Here is a 15172-nt window from a genome sequence, read left to right on the forward strand (position 1 = left end):
CTGTCTCATTCCAGAAACAAAACCCTTTGCAAGGTAGAAATTTAACTTTTACGTAAGCTGAGAAAGAATGCATCATTCACATAATCTTTTTTAAAATATCAGCATGAACTTATAGAGCATTTTTCTCCCCAATTGTCAGCAGTTGTGAAAAAGTATAAAACTTTTAGGACAACCCATATCCTCACTGCAACATTACCATTATGAAGTAATTGTGTGCTTGAAACTTTTGCACTTTTTATTGTCAGAATCATTATGGCACAGAAAGAGGCCATTCAGTCCACTGATTTCATGTTGGCTCTCCATACAGGAATTCAGTCAGTCCCATTTCAGTCCCACCATCCCACTTTATCCCCATAGCCCTGTAAGTTTATTTTCCTCAGGTAACCGTCCAATTTTCTTTTGGAATTATGGATCATCACCGCTTCCATTACCCTCATAAGAACAAGTTCCAGGTTATTACCACTCAATGCATCTAAAAGTTCTTCCTCACATCCCACCCCGCCCCCCCCACCGTGTCTTTGACCAAACACAAAATCTGTGACCCCAATCCTGCATTGGGAGCAGCTTTTCTTTATCTCCCTCTCTTTTTCTCCATGTGGCATCCTCATTGTCCAATGGCTACAAACCATAGTTCATGCCATGATATTACTATGGGATAAGGTCAGGAGGCAGGCCCCAAGAACTATCCTAGCCAGTAGGGGGTTTGAACCCATGCTGTTATTCAGCACTACGCTCCAGGAATCTAGCAAATTGAGCTAACTGACTCCTCACTTGCTTTGTCTATCTTAGCTAAACATCTATCAGATGTCTCTGCAACCTCCTTGTTCCCCATGGAGAACAAACCACACATCTTCAACCAAATCCAAGAAAGAACATATATTGCGAAGATTAATGGTCGGCCGAAAGATTGGACAGGTTTTAGAAAGCAGCAAAGAATGATGGAAATAATAATGAGGAAGAAATTAAGGGTATGAAAGCTAGCTGGAAATATAAAAATAAAGATAGTAAGAATTTCTACAAGCATTTAAAAAGGGAAGGAGTAACTAAAGTGAGCGCTGGTCCCTTAGAGGGTGAGACTGGGAAATTAATAATGGGAAACAAGAAAATAGCATAAGAATTGAACAGGTATTTTTTGTTTCGGTTTTCATTGTGGAAGACACAAAAACATTCCAAGAATATCTGAAAATGAAGAAGTAAAAGGGAGGGAGGAACTTAAAACAATCACAACCACTAGGGAAAAAGTACTGGGCAAACTGTCAGAAATAAATAAAAACAAGAAACTGCGGATGCTGGAAATCCAAAACAAAAACAGAATTACCTGGAAAAACTCAGTGGGTCTGGCAGCATCAGCTTAAATTTCACCCCTTTCCTTGGATTCACCTAGTTCTGTTGAAGGGTCATGAGGACTCGAAACGTCAACTCTTTTCTTCTCCGCCGATGCTGCCAGACCCGCTGAGTTTTTCCAGGTAATTCTGTTTTTGTTTTTGTCAGAACTAAATGCTGACAAGTCCCTTGGACCTGATGACCTGCAACCTCGGGTCCTAAAATAAGTGGCTACTGAAATAGTAGCTGCATTGGTTGTGATCTCCCAAGATTTCCTACATTCTGGAAAGGTCTCAACAGATTGGAAAATCACAAATGTGACATCTCTATTCAGGAGAGGAGGGGGACATAAAACAGGAACTATTGGCCACTTAGTCTAACATCTGTCATAGGGAAAGTGCTAGAATCCATCGGTAAGGAGGTAACAGCAGGACAAATAATCATAATTCAATCAGGAAAGGTCAACATGGTTAAGGAAAGTCATGTCTGACTAATTTATTAAAGCTCTTTGAAGAAATAACAGGCCAGATGGATAAAGGGGAACCTATAGGTGTGATGCACTTGGATTTTCAAAATACATTTGGTAAAGTGCCACATCAAAGATTACTTCACAAAATAAGAGCTCATGGTGTAGGGGGTAAAACAGCATGGATAAAGGATTGGTTGGTTAAGAGAAAGCAGAGAGTAGGAATAAATGGGTCATTTTCAGGTTGGCAAGATGTAACCAGTGGAGTACCACAGAGGTCAGTGCTGGGGCCTCAACTATTTCAATCTATATCAATAATTTGGATAACAGGACCAAATGTATGGTAGCTAAATTTACTGGTAACACAAGATATGTAGGAAAGTAAGTTGTCAAGAGGAGGTAAAGAATCTGCAAAGGGGTTTAGATAGGTTAAATGAGCAGTCAAAAATCTGGAATTTGGATTATAACGTGGTAAATTTAAAGTTAACTGTGCTTTAAATTGGTTAATGTGTTTTTAAATATTAAAAACTCACCTCATGTTCTCATTGCTCAATAAGTGCATCTTAATTCGAGGCAGCTTGCGGAGAACTGTCAAGAGTTCGGGCTTTTCTGCAATTCTTTTCATGTGTTGCACCTTTGGAAGAAGAACATTTTGCACATGGTCAAGTTTTTGGAAATCTCTCGTTACTCTACAAAAGTTTTTGGAAATACCCTATGTACAAAAAGAAAATTGGGAATGAAAAGGGAAGGCATGAAAAAATATTGGCAAGTAAAAGCATGGAAAATCCAAGATATTTTATAAAATATACAATGAAGAAGGAAGGAAGGAAAGAGTAGAGCCAGAGACTAGTGTGTGTGGAGGTGCAAGACATATGCACGGTTCTTAGTGAATACTTTGTTCTTGTTTTCACAAAAGAGAAGGACAAATCAAATATTGCAGCTAAGGGTCTGAAATACTGGATGGGAGAAACATAGGGCAGGATTTTGAGTTCGGCATGCGGGCACGGTCGGCGAGCCCAGGAGCAGCCGGGAAACGGACCACTACCTGCGATTGCTCCCCAACCATGCTGAAATGCTCAGTGCTGCTGAAGTCAGCGGGGGCACGGGGGGGGATCGCTCACAGCAAGCTCCCTGAAGGTAGAGAGCTGCCTCAGGGAGCTGAAGAATTCAAAAGCCATAAATAAAGATTTTCACAATGCCGAAAAAAATGTCCACGTATCAGGATCAGTCATCTGAACGTATGGCTGACGTAAATTATGTCCAAACATTTTTATATCTTTTTTCAATTAATATCGAAAACCTCACCCAGCCCTCGGATGAGGTTTCCTCATAAAGGCAAAGGCCGCCTGGCCGATTCGCCTGCCCGCCAACCGTTACATTGGATGGGCAATGAAAAATCACCGTTGATTACTATGTTAATAGCCTTATTAGGCCTCGTAATTGTCGGCGGGCACATGGGGACCGAAATACTATGTGTGTGCGTGATAATGTCAGGACGCTCACTCAACGTCAGCATGTGCTATTTCATGCTCAAGCGGGTTGGGTGCACACCAAGTGAAAAATTCTGCCCATAATGGAGAAGAATGTGTTAAGGTGTTTAGCATCCTCAAAAAAGGATAAATCACCAGGCCTGGATGAAATGTATCTCAGGCTGTTAAGGAAAGCAAGGGAAAGAACAGTGAAAGCTCTGACCATCATATTCCAATCCTCTCTGCTACAGTGCTGAAAGACTGCTAATGTTGTACCATTGTTTAAAAAGGGAAAATAAGCATAGCTTAAGTAAGAAACGAAAACAAAAATAGCTGGAAAAACTCAGCAGGTCTTACAACATCTGCAGAGAGAAACACAGTTAATGTTTTGAGTCCATATGACTCTTCATCAGAACTAAAGAATTATAGAAATGTGGTGAAATATAAGCTGATAGAGAGGGGTGGGACAGGTAGAGCTGGATAGAGGACCAGTGATAGGTGGAGGCAAAGAAGAGATTGCCAAAGATGTCGTAGACAAAAGGACAAAGAGGTGTTGACGGTGGTGATATTATCTAAGGAATGTGCTAAAGGTGACATTACGGGTAGAAAGCAGGACAAACAAGTGGCAGATGGCCCGAGTGGGGGTTGGATGGGGGGGAAAGGGATCGAAATGGGCTAAAAGGTGGAGATAAAACTAAAGATTTAAAAATAGGTGGGAAAAGAAAAATATATTTTCAAATTGGAAAAAGGGGAATCGGAAAGGGGGTGGGGATGCAGGAGAGAGTTCATGATCTGAAGTTGTTGAACTCAATGTTAAGTCCGGAGGCTGTAGAGTGCCTAGTTGGAAGATGAGGTGCTGTTCCTCCAGTTTGCATTACGCTTCACTGGAACATTGCAGCAGGTCAAAGATGGACATGTGGGCATGAGAGCAGGGTGGTGTGTTGAAATGGCAAGTGACAGGGAGGTCTGGGTCATGCTTGCAGACAGACCAAAGGTGTCCCGCAAAGCGGTCACCTAGTCTGCGTTTGGTCTCTCCAATGTAGAGGAGACTGCATTGGGAGCAGAATGCAGTAGACTAAATTGAAGGAAGTGCAAATGAAGTGCTGCTTCGCTTGAAAGGAGTGTTTGGGCCCTTGGACGATGGGGGGCGGGGGGGGGGGGCGTGAAGGGAAGATGTATTTGGTGGTGGCATCATGCTGGAGTTGGCGGAAATGGCAGAGGACGATCATTTGAATGCGGAGGCTGGTGGGGTGATCACTTGCCCTTTATCCAGCTCTGCCTGTCCCACCTTCCTCTACCAGCTTATATTTCACCACATTTCTATAATTCTTTAATTCTGATGTAGAGTCATATGGACTGTGTTCCTCTCCAGAGATGCTGTCAGACCTGAGTTTTTCCAGCTATTTTTGTTTTTGTTTCAGATTTCCAGCATCTGCTTTTGTCTTATAGCTTAAGTAAGTACAAGTCAGTCAGCCTAACTTTGCTAATGGACTAATTATTGGAACAAATTCTGAGAGAAAGCATGAATTGTCATTTAGTGAGGCACAGATTAACCAAAGAAGGTCAGCATGGACTTGCTACAGGAGGGTCATGTCTGACTAACTCGACTGAAGTTTTTTTGGGGTGGTCACAAGGAGGGTCAATGAGGGTCATGGTTGGTGCAGTCTACGTGGAGTTTAGCAAGTTTATTGACAAGGCCGAACAAGGCAGAATGTTCAGAAAATTGAAAGCTCATGGGGTCCAAGGGCCAGTGCTGGGGCAGGAAACAAAGGGTAATGGTCAACGGGAGTTTCCGTGACTGGAAGGCTGTTTGTTGTAGTCTACAGGTTCCTTTGCAGTTCATGGTTTTAACCAATGGTATAGACATAAGTGCAGGAGCGTAGAATGGTTACAGCATAGAAGGTGGCCTTTTGGCCTCCGTGCCAGCTCTCTGCAAAAGCCATTTAGCTAGTTTCTCTTTCCCCAGAGCCCTGAAGTTTTCTCTTGCAGTGTTTAGCCTCTTGAAAATTTCCTTTTGAAAATCACAATTGAATCTGCTTCCACCACCCTGAATGCACCACCCTGTGCATTCCTGATCTTAACCATTCACTGAGTAAAATTGTTTTCCTCATGGCAGCTTTAGTTCTTTTGCCAAATACCTTAAATCTTCACCCTCTCATTCTCAATCCTTCCACCAAAAGGAACAGTTTATCCCTATCGGGGTTGTCTAGGCCCTTCATGATTTGAACATCTGTATCGAATTTCCACTCAAAGGAGAACAAACTCAACTTTTCTAATCTATCCACGTAACTTAAAGTCCCTATCCTTGTTACCATTCTTATATATCTTTTCTGCACCCTCTCTAAAGCCTTCAGATCTTATCCTGTTGAGGCCAAACCAGTGTTATAGAAAGGTTAAATGCTATGTCTTGACCAATAAAGAAAAATATCCCATATACTTCTTTACCACTTTATTTACCTGTCCTCCTGCCATCAGGAATCTGTGAATGTACACTCAAAACACCTGCTCTTCTACACTTCTTAGAAGCCTACTGCTTATTTTGTATTCCCTTGTATTGTTTATCCTCTTCAAATGCTTTACCACACACTTCTCTGGGTTGAACTCTTGTTTACCACTGTTCTGCCTTCCTGACCATCCATAGAATCATAAAATAGTTACAGCACCGAAGGAGGTGTATTGGCCCATCATGTCCATGCTGGGTCTCTGTAAGAGCAACTCCTTAGTCCTGCCTTTTCCCCATAGCCCTGCAATTCTTTTGCCTCCACCACACAATGAGGCAGCATATTTCAGATAATAACGACTACTGCATAAGAAACACTGCCATTGCTTCTTTTGCAATCACAGTAAATTGGTGTACTCTGGTTCTCGATCCTTCTGCCAATAGGAACAGTTTCTCCCTATCTACTCTGTCCAGATCCTTCATGATTTTGAACACCTCGTTTAAAGGTGCTCATAATCTTCTCTTCTCTTCTCTAAGGAGAAAAGCCCCAGCTTCTCCAATCTATCCACTTAACTAAAGCTCCTCATCCCTGTAACCATCCTCATGAATCTTTTCTGCATCCTCACTTCTACCATCACATGCTCCCTAAAGCGTGATGCCCTGAACTGGACACAATACTCCAACTGAGGCCGAAACAGTGTTTTATACAGATTTGTCAGAATTTCCTTGCTTTTGTACTTTACGTCCCGATTTACAAAGCTTAGGATCCTATATGTTTTATTAACCACTTCCTCAACTTGGCCAGCCACCTTCAATGATTTGTGCACATATATCCCGAGGTCTCTCTGCTCTTGAGCCCCCTTTAGCTCACTGATATCTTCCTGCAGTCTATAGCTTTCTTCATTGTCAACCTCACGCATAACCCCTACATTCAAGTCCAAATCATTGATATATACCACAAAAAGTAAGGGACCTAGTAATACTCAGCACTGCAAAACTTCACTGAAACGGCCTTCCAGTCACAAAAATACCCATTGACCATTACCATTTGCTTCTTGCCTCTGAGCCAATTTTGGATCCAACTTGCCACGTTGCCTTTGATCCTATGGGTTTTTGCTTGCGTCCAGTTTGTCACGTGCAGCCTTATCAAAAACCTTGCTAAAATCTATACAGACTGTATCAAATGCACTACCCTCATCAACCCTCATTATCACCTCAAAAAAATTCATGCAAATTAGTCAGACAAGACCTTTCCTTAGCAATTCCTTGCTGACTCGTTTTGATTAATTGGTGTCTTTCTAAATTAAGATTTATCCTGTCCCTTAGAAATTTTTCCAATAATTTTTCATGCCATCTGCTGGCATGGTGGCAAACTTAGTGAAACTTGGATGGAGATGGAGGTGTTTCTAGCGTGTGGAGTTTGGAATTGGGAGTACTAATGCTTATGAAGTATGCCCAAGTCTGAAGGTATAGCAGATGCTGTAGAAGCTGGCAAGATGAGCTAATAAGATCGCCTCAGCTAACCAATCATTCTAATCAGGAGGCTACAAAAATGGCAGACCTTACAGTCTCTTTATTCTCAAATTCAGTCTTCTGGGTCTACATCCTAAAAGCCAAGACTGTTTACATAACAGATTAGCACAACCCCCACTATAAGCAACAAAAACTGTATCCACATATAGTTGTAACATAATGTGACACTGGGGGTTGTTGTTAGCTTCACACTAGGCTCCACATTCAGCAGCAATATGTGAACACATTGCAAAAGCTGCAGCTGTTATGTCCAAGAGTGAGTGGAATAGCAATCTGACTGAGAACATCAAATTGTGAGTCTACTAAGCCTGTGTCCTCAGTGAACTCTTCCACAGTGGTGAGACCTGGACAACATATGCTAGGCAGGAAAAAAGGCTGAACAGTTTCCACCTTCAATGTCTCAGACCTATCTTTGACATCACTTAGCAGGACAAGGTCAACAACCGAGGTCCTGGAGCACACTAATAACATCAGCACACACTTATTGCTAAGCTAACGATGTCTGTGCTACCTCAGCCACATTCATCAGATGGATGATAGTTGTATGCCAAAAGACCTGTGCGGTGAGTTTGCCACTGGGTCATAACCTCCTGGACATTCATACCTCCACTACAAGGTCACCTTCAAGTGAGATATGAAGATGGCAGACATTGATGCTGACACCTTGCAGAAAGTTGCTGACAGCCATGACCTCTGGAGGCTGACTGTTTGGAAGGCACTGGAAAAGGCGAACAAAAGAAAAAGCTCAGCTGGCCGAGAAAAGGGCCCAGAGAGAACAGAGGCCAGCGAATTGTGCACTTTCTCAGCCCGCTGTCTTCCTCTGCAACAAACGCGGCAGAGACTGCCATATCAGATGTGGGCTCCTGAGCCACACTAGATGATGCTTACCACAGAGCTGACTACCATGGTGCAAACCATCATCATATGGAAGGCTGCTACCAGAAGCATAAAGCTAGCATAGGTTTCGGCTGAGCAACAAACCTACAGGTTATCAATCAGTTGAAATAAGTGAAGCACAGTTTCTATTTATTAAATTAAATTCACACCAAATTTTTCACTATCACTAAGTATATATCTTAATGCTGAAAGCCAATTAATAATTCTAATATGCCATTCAAAACCAAAAAGGATTAATTACTCTATTCAGGCCAAATGTTTACCTTTTTTGTGCTTGTGTCAAGAAAACCTATCATAGGGTGGGAGTGGGGAAGAGGGGATGGAGAAAGGAGGAATCATGCATTTGAATGGTTTTCATTCTACCTGGCTTAGTCCATTAAACATTTCTTGCAGTCTTCCTGCTGGTGTTAGGGTTTTGCCGGCTCGAACTGCTGCATATTGGTGCCCAGAGTCTGGAATTCCATTGGAAAGTTCCTGGGCTGCCATCATAACTAATACTCTTAAATGTTCCTCATCATCAAAACGTGGACTGCAAAATAGGGGTGTATTATTTACTCAGAAGTCAATCACAGAAAAGCTCAATGCTTAATGTTTAGAGTTTAGAATTTATAGATCCAGTTTTTAATAGGAATCTTTCAAATATGAGTGTTAGTTAATAATTGCACATTTATCTAAAAGGAGTGTTTAAGATGTTTGATCGCATAGCATAAGCATAATCCTAATTCTTTGAAAACTGCTTCAGTTATTCTTCTCCACCCAGGCTTTTTGTGCTTTTAGCACAAGGATAAATTCAATATCCAGTCTGTTCACTGTCTAAATTTGCCCACTATCAGTATCTGTCAGAACTACAAAAAAAAAATGCCATTAATACAATGTTCCCATTTCTGCCCATGTTAAACCATTTTCTTTCATTTTAAAAATCCACGTTGAACATAGTTTCACAAAAGAAAAAGACGTGCAACCCACTCTTAGGCCTCCACCAATGCTTTCTTTAACACATCAGCCAGAATATTTACAGTTGTGGTGCAGATCAATTCATTTAACAATTTTTCCGCTTTGGTAACAGACAATGACCATCTCTATTCTCCAAATACGAACTGCATGCCCCAGAGAATTGACAATATGGTTAAAGGGTGAAAACAAGTTACAAAATTAGTTACAAAACAAATTGCATTTATATGAGGCGAGTGAAGAGGTGGGTTCCAATACTGGCAACATTGCTACAGCAGTTAACCATACTGAATCAAGAGTCTTAAAAATGTGAACTATTTAGATTTCCAACATTTATGCTGAACAATGCTAGCAAGTGCAGCATTCATTAGATGTATCGGTTTTTAGTGTGAGCTGCTTCTTAGTAGACTAGTCATTCTAGAGGAAGAGTAAATGTTATTACTGGCACCTGCTCAGGTACATTAGGGCGTTTCCAATGGCAGGTCTTAGGCTAGCAAGGTCAATAATTATTCAAAACGTAAAAAAGCTGCTCCCACACACGTTTGGAACATAGGCCAGAATTTTTCACTCGTCGACTGCCGCCTGCGATCAGCTCCACTCTGCAATTTCACGCAGGCGGGTCAATTAAGGCACGGAGCTGCCTCAGGGAGATTGAAGTGCTTTTTAAAAAAATGATTAAAGACAGTAAAAATTTAAAAAAAAGTTCCCTCTTGTGACTCTGTCACATCAGCTGGTACACGTTTTTAATTCAAAAATAAAGTTTTCAGTTAATATTTATTTGCTTTAAGAAACCTAATCACGCTTGTGGATGGGATTTCCTAAAAAATGTAAAGGTTAGATGGGCAGCATTAATTGGATTTTAATTAGCTCGTTAATGGCCCTAATAGGCATTTCGATTATTGGCGAACGCTCAGCTGGCTCAGGCATGTGCTGAATGAAATATCGCACGAGTGCACAATGACATCAGGATGCATGCCCGATGTCATCGCATCATATCACACTTGGGCATGTCGGGTGCGCACCCGCACGCCAAACATAAAATTCTGCCCATAGTGTTGATCAAGCCTCACCTGTTAAAAATGTCCATCCAGAGCTGCATCATGTCAGGCAGGTTTTTGTCCAAACACAGAGAAGTAAATAACACTCCCTATTGTAATGGAAAAAAAACAAGTTAGTAGAAATTTTGAGAACATGACAGTAAATGTTTTCTGTGAGAAAATAGGCATAAAGTTAAAAAGCAAAAAAATATTAAAAATAGTGCAAGGAAGCCAAGATGATGCTGTAAAAAGATTAATGAAAAACACAGAATAGCAGCAGGGTATTTTTTAGTTATGCTCAGAGGCAAACAAACCCTTGAAGGATCCATCAGGACATGTTATTAAAGTGGTTATGAAAGTGGAAAAAAATTAAAATCTTTTTTTTCCTAAAATATGGTTTTGTGTGAGTTCAAAGAAAATTGCTCAAAATCATTGATCATTTGCAGCATCGCTAAAACTCAAGTAATCAAATAAGGTTTGAAACAGTTTTAATGTTTGCAATTAAAATTCAGCCAACCCAATTGACAACTGATTATTGATTGTACAATTCATACACCACTTTCACAAATCTTGGTGCACTTCCAAATATTTTACTCAATTGAGGTGAGATGCAATGAACATGTGCTCAAGACAAAAAAGATATAATATCAATATGATTAGGGCTTTCTTTCTTAAGTTCATTCACCAAGGGGAGAATTTTCTCCCCGTCGGGCGGGCACGCAGCCGATCGCCGCCCGCGATTAGCTGTGCACCACCATTTTACCTGGGCAGGCCAATTAAGGCTCGCCCGGTGTGGCGCCCACCCGGAAGCTGTGCGGGCGGGGGGAGGAGGGAGAGTCGGGGCCTGTATGCGCGTGAAAGAGCACAGATATCTCCCTGTGGCACAGAGCTGCCTCAGGGAGATTACTTTGCTTATGAAAAATTGAAATAAAGAAAAAAAAAATATTCAGGCATGTCACATGAGCTGGGACATGTCAATGAGTTTCAATAAAATTTCTTATTACGTTTATAAACCATTCATGAAACCTCATCCCGCCTTTGGATGAGGTTCCATGAAAAATGTGAAGGCCACCTGGGCTCTTCGCCTGCCCGACAACCTTAAGGTTGGACAGGCAGCCCTGTTAATAATTTCAATTGCTATTTAAATTGCATTAATAGGCCTTTGACAGTTCAACGGGCGCGCAGCCGATTCCAGCACACGTCCGCTGAACTGAAGATCGGAATGACACTCGGTGACATCGGACGCACGCCCAACATCACTGGGCATCATTTTATGCTTTGGCGAGCGGGGCCCACCCCCGCATGCCAACCAGAAGATTCAGGTCCAAGGTTCTGTACGATATACTCTGAAGGACTCATAATTAAATCCCATGGGCAGAATTTTGTGCCTACCGGGAGGGCAGGCCTGACGCAATCTCTGGTGGGCAGGGAGCCAATCCCCGCCAGAGAAGCAGGCTCTGCCACCATTTTACGTGGGCGGGCCAATTAAGGCCCGCCCAACATGATGCCCGGTGGAAAGCGTTAAGCACTTCCAGTGCGGGCGGGGGGGGGGGGGGGGGGGGGGGGTTCCCTCAAATGCGAGTGTGCTCTTTCGCGCACGAAAGAGCGCACATCTCCCTGAGGCTAAGTGCTGCCTCAGGGAGATCACTGACAGCTGTATAAACATTAAAAATAGAATAAGAATCCTTAATATGTCCCCCTCATGTGACAATGTCACACGAGATGGGACATGTTAATAAGTTTCACTAAAACTTAATTACACTTCTTAAATCCCTACCTGAATCCTCATCCCACCGGTGGATGAGGTTTCATGTTTTTCCTATTGCCCGCTGGGGCTCCTGGCCTGCCCATCAACCTTAAGGTTGGATGGGCAGGTCCTTTAATTGTTTTAATGATCCTGTCAATGGCCTCAATTGGCCATTGACATGTCTGCGAGCTGATTTCGCTGTGCCCCCAGCTTCCTGAAGATTTAAATGGGGTGGGATGACATCGAGTGTGCCCCCTGACATCATCCCACATCATTTTGCGCGTCGGCGAGTGGGCCCTGCCCCCTGCTCGCCAACGGCAAAATTCAGCCCCATGAATGCAGAGAAAAACCTGACTTAGCTTATGAAAACTGACAATCTGAACCAGTGTTTGTTTCCCCAAATTCCATTTTGTTCCTCTTTTCCGGAATACCTCTCCATTTCATATGCACTCCATTCAACTCTAACCAATTGTTTTTCAGGTGTCATTTCACTGGACCTATTGGGTTCATCAGCTTGGATTGTACTTATTTATATAATATTAAAACTCTTTCCACACCAGGCATTTACCCTGCTGCTGCTGCTATCAGGCCTGGAAAAAAAGACATTGCCATCTGCTTTTCATAGGAATCTATTCCACATCAGAGATGGAGAAAAGCAAACATTTCTCCCATCTCCTCCTGTTCTCCAGATGAGTTAATTTTGCTCTTGCATCTTCTAAGGCCATGTGGCTATGCTTGCTATGCAAGTTAAATCACGTATACTTTATTTATACCTCTCAACATTTTTAAATACTTAGATGATTTAGGATTGCTGAATTATTTTCTTCCCCAATGAAAATAAGTTGAGCAAATTTCACAGTTATACTGGAATCCCCAAATCCAGATATTCTTATATACACATGCTTCAGAATGCAATGCCCAAAATTGGGCTCAGCAGTATAATCAATAAAAGCATTACAATAACCCTTCTTTGACTTATAATTGGCGCAGTTCCCTTTAAAAGGTATCAATCTCCTTTATGTTCATCATCTGATCACAAATTTAATGTCACATCTTATTTTACAACTAATCTCTGTTAAGTTATCTATGAACATGGATATGGCACAATGGGGAAAGGTCGCTGTCTAAGACCTTTCTGCCACAGTGCACTGAGGGTCTGGGAATTGTAAAGACCCCTTGGGCTGTACGGCTCACAATGAACGTATGCATTGAATAATAACTGTATTATAATAGTATTGAAGCACCGCAGAGTGCAACATGATCTATGTTGATAGTGCAATGGTACTGGAGTTGTCTGACTGTTTGTAATGACCATATTGAAATGATTGTAATATTCATTGATTGTATTGAAGCATCTTGTGATACATGCGTAAAAGATGAAACTGATTGCACTTTTTGTGATGGCGATTTAGAAATGTTTTGTAATGTTTTTCCAGATATTTTATGAATCAAGTATATTTTTCAAAAAAAAATCTATGAACATGGATATGCGGGGACTAACACCATGGGCAGGTTTTTCTGGTTGGCGAGCAGGCCACATAAAATGACGCGGGATACGCACCCTGCGTCATTTAGATTTTCAGTTTGGTGGGCGTGCAGCTGATTTATTAAGGCTATTAAAAAACTAATTAACCTGATTGATGGGCCTGCCCATCCAAACTTAAGGTTGGCGGGCAGGCCGGGAACTCAGGAGGGTCTCGGTAAAGCGTGAAACCTCATCCACGGGCGGGATGAGGTTTCATGAGGGCATTCAAAATTTTAACAAATGTTTCAATAAAAGTTATGGACATGTCCCAACACATTGGCAGTGTCACGAGAGGACATGGCAGGGAAATGTTCTTATTACCTGAAATCCAACGTTTACATTGGAGCCGATCTCCCTGAGGCAGCACTTTGCCTCAGGGAGCTCTGTGCGCTCTTTTGCGCGCATAAGCAGAAGAGCGCACTCCCACCCGAGGGAATACCACCCCCCTCCCCCCCCCAACACCACCCCGGGAGTGCACAGCGCTTCCTGGTGGACATCATGCTGAGCGGGCCTTAATTGGCCCGCCTACGTAAAATGGTGGCACACCCCCGACTGGGGGGGCCGACTGGAGGGCCGCCCACCCGCTCCCGCACTTCCTTCCTGACATGTTGGCCCATGCCTTTCATCATTATTTTCCCTAATTTATCATCTTCCTCTTGTAATTGGCCACAAATTTCATGAGTCATATGGTGGGATTTTCCCCACCCGCCCGCCACCATGATCTTCCGGTTCTGCCGCAAGTCAATGGACCCCTGGCTGGGGCATCGCCTCGCCCACGGTGGGGCCGGAAAACCCTGGCCGTAGTCTTCTATAAAAGACTTACACTTTGTTCACTAGATAGCCCTCATTCATTAATCCTACAGGTTTGGGAGGTGTTACTGCAGATGTATATATGAAGCTTTGCCTGGTTATTTTAAAGGCAAGGGAGAAATTCTTCCTTTCAAGCACAAGCTTGAAATATTAGCTAGCTCCAAGTTTTACATTTGGCCATCATTTCTTCATTAAAATACATTAAGTGCTGTACCTGCTCGTACATATCTAGATTATCATTATCTTGGAGAATCTGAGGTGAAGCATCCATTCCTCCAGTCTTCAGCTCAATTTGGTGACTCTGTTGTCTGTAATCAAGGTCCCCACAGCCCATTCTAAATGAAAAAATAGATTTTTAAAAATTTATAAAATCATGCAACAAATCACATCATCAACATTTCACGAATACAACTATGTCACCACATGGCTGTGCTTCATTGACTTACCTTGTGACCACATTGCAGAACAGCGGCACATATGGCTTCAGCTCCTCAGGTAATGTGTTAAGGCTAGTGAAAGCCTTAAAATAAACAATTCCATTGGTTGGTTGGCTACAATACTGAACAGGCACCTCGCCTTCTAAAATGGAAATACAGCAGAATGAAGATTTAATTTATGGCCAAAGTACTGCAAGTTTCAAGGATACATTTAATATATTCCTACAATAGCATACTAAGAAAGTCAACTTGACTTCTCAGATTTTACTTCAAGTTTATAAACACAAGTGCACCTCCTAATATTTAAACTCTTCTCTATTCCTGAATCTCTGCCACTGCTGGACTATCTTGCTATGTCTGATTTCCAATGTCAATACTTTCTCACGTTTTCTATCCACCACTCAAATTCTCTAACCCTTTCTCTTGTTGCCTTTGTATCCACTTTGTCATTGGAAGAATCCTATCCATTCAGTAATAACTTGCTAATTTTGCTATTCATAATCAAACTGTCATTTATTTTTATTATAAGGCTTTTTA

At 42.1% G+C, this 15172-nt stretch overlaps 1 protein-coding gene across 1 annotated transcript in view; it reads right to left on the reverse strand.

Moving 5' to 3' along the window:
• Nucleotides 1-15172, reverse strand: part of pitrm1 (pitrilysin metallopeptidase 1) — a 70196-nt gene that overhangs the window by 16387 nt on the left and 38637 nt on the right. Inside the window, exons 16-20 of the mRNA XM_041184732.1 lie at nucleotides 14645-14777; nucleotides 14413-14533; nucleotides 10150-10226; nucleotides 8492-8657; nucleotides 2323-2423 (exon numbers count right to left, since the gene is read on the reverse strand). Coding sequence (XP_041040666.1) covers nucleotides 2323-2423; nucleotides 8492-8657; nucleotides 10150-10226; nucleotides 14413-14533; nucleotides 14645-14777 — 598 coding nt within the window. The remainder of the gene's footprint in view (nucleotides 1-2322; nucleotides 2424-8491; nucleotides 8658-10149; nucleotides 10227-14412; nucleotides 14534-14644; nucleotides 14778-15172) is intronic.

This window comes from Carcharodon carcharias, chromosome 3 (assembly GCF_017639515.1).
Source record: "Carcharodon carcharias isolate sCarCar2 chromosome 3, sCarCar2.pri, whole genome shotgun sequence".
Classification (NCBI taxonomy): Eukaryota; Metazoa; Chordata; class Chondrichthyes; order Lamniformes; family Lamnidae; genus Carcharodon; species Carcharodon carcharias.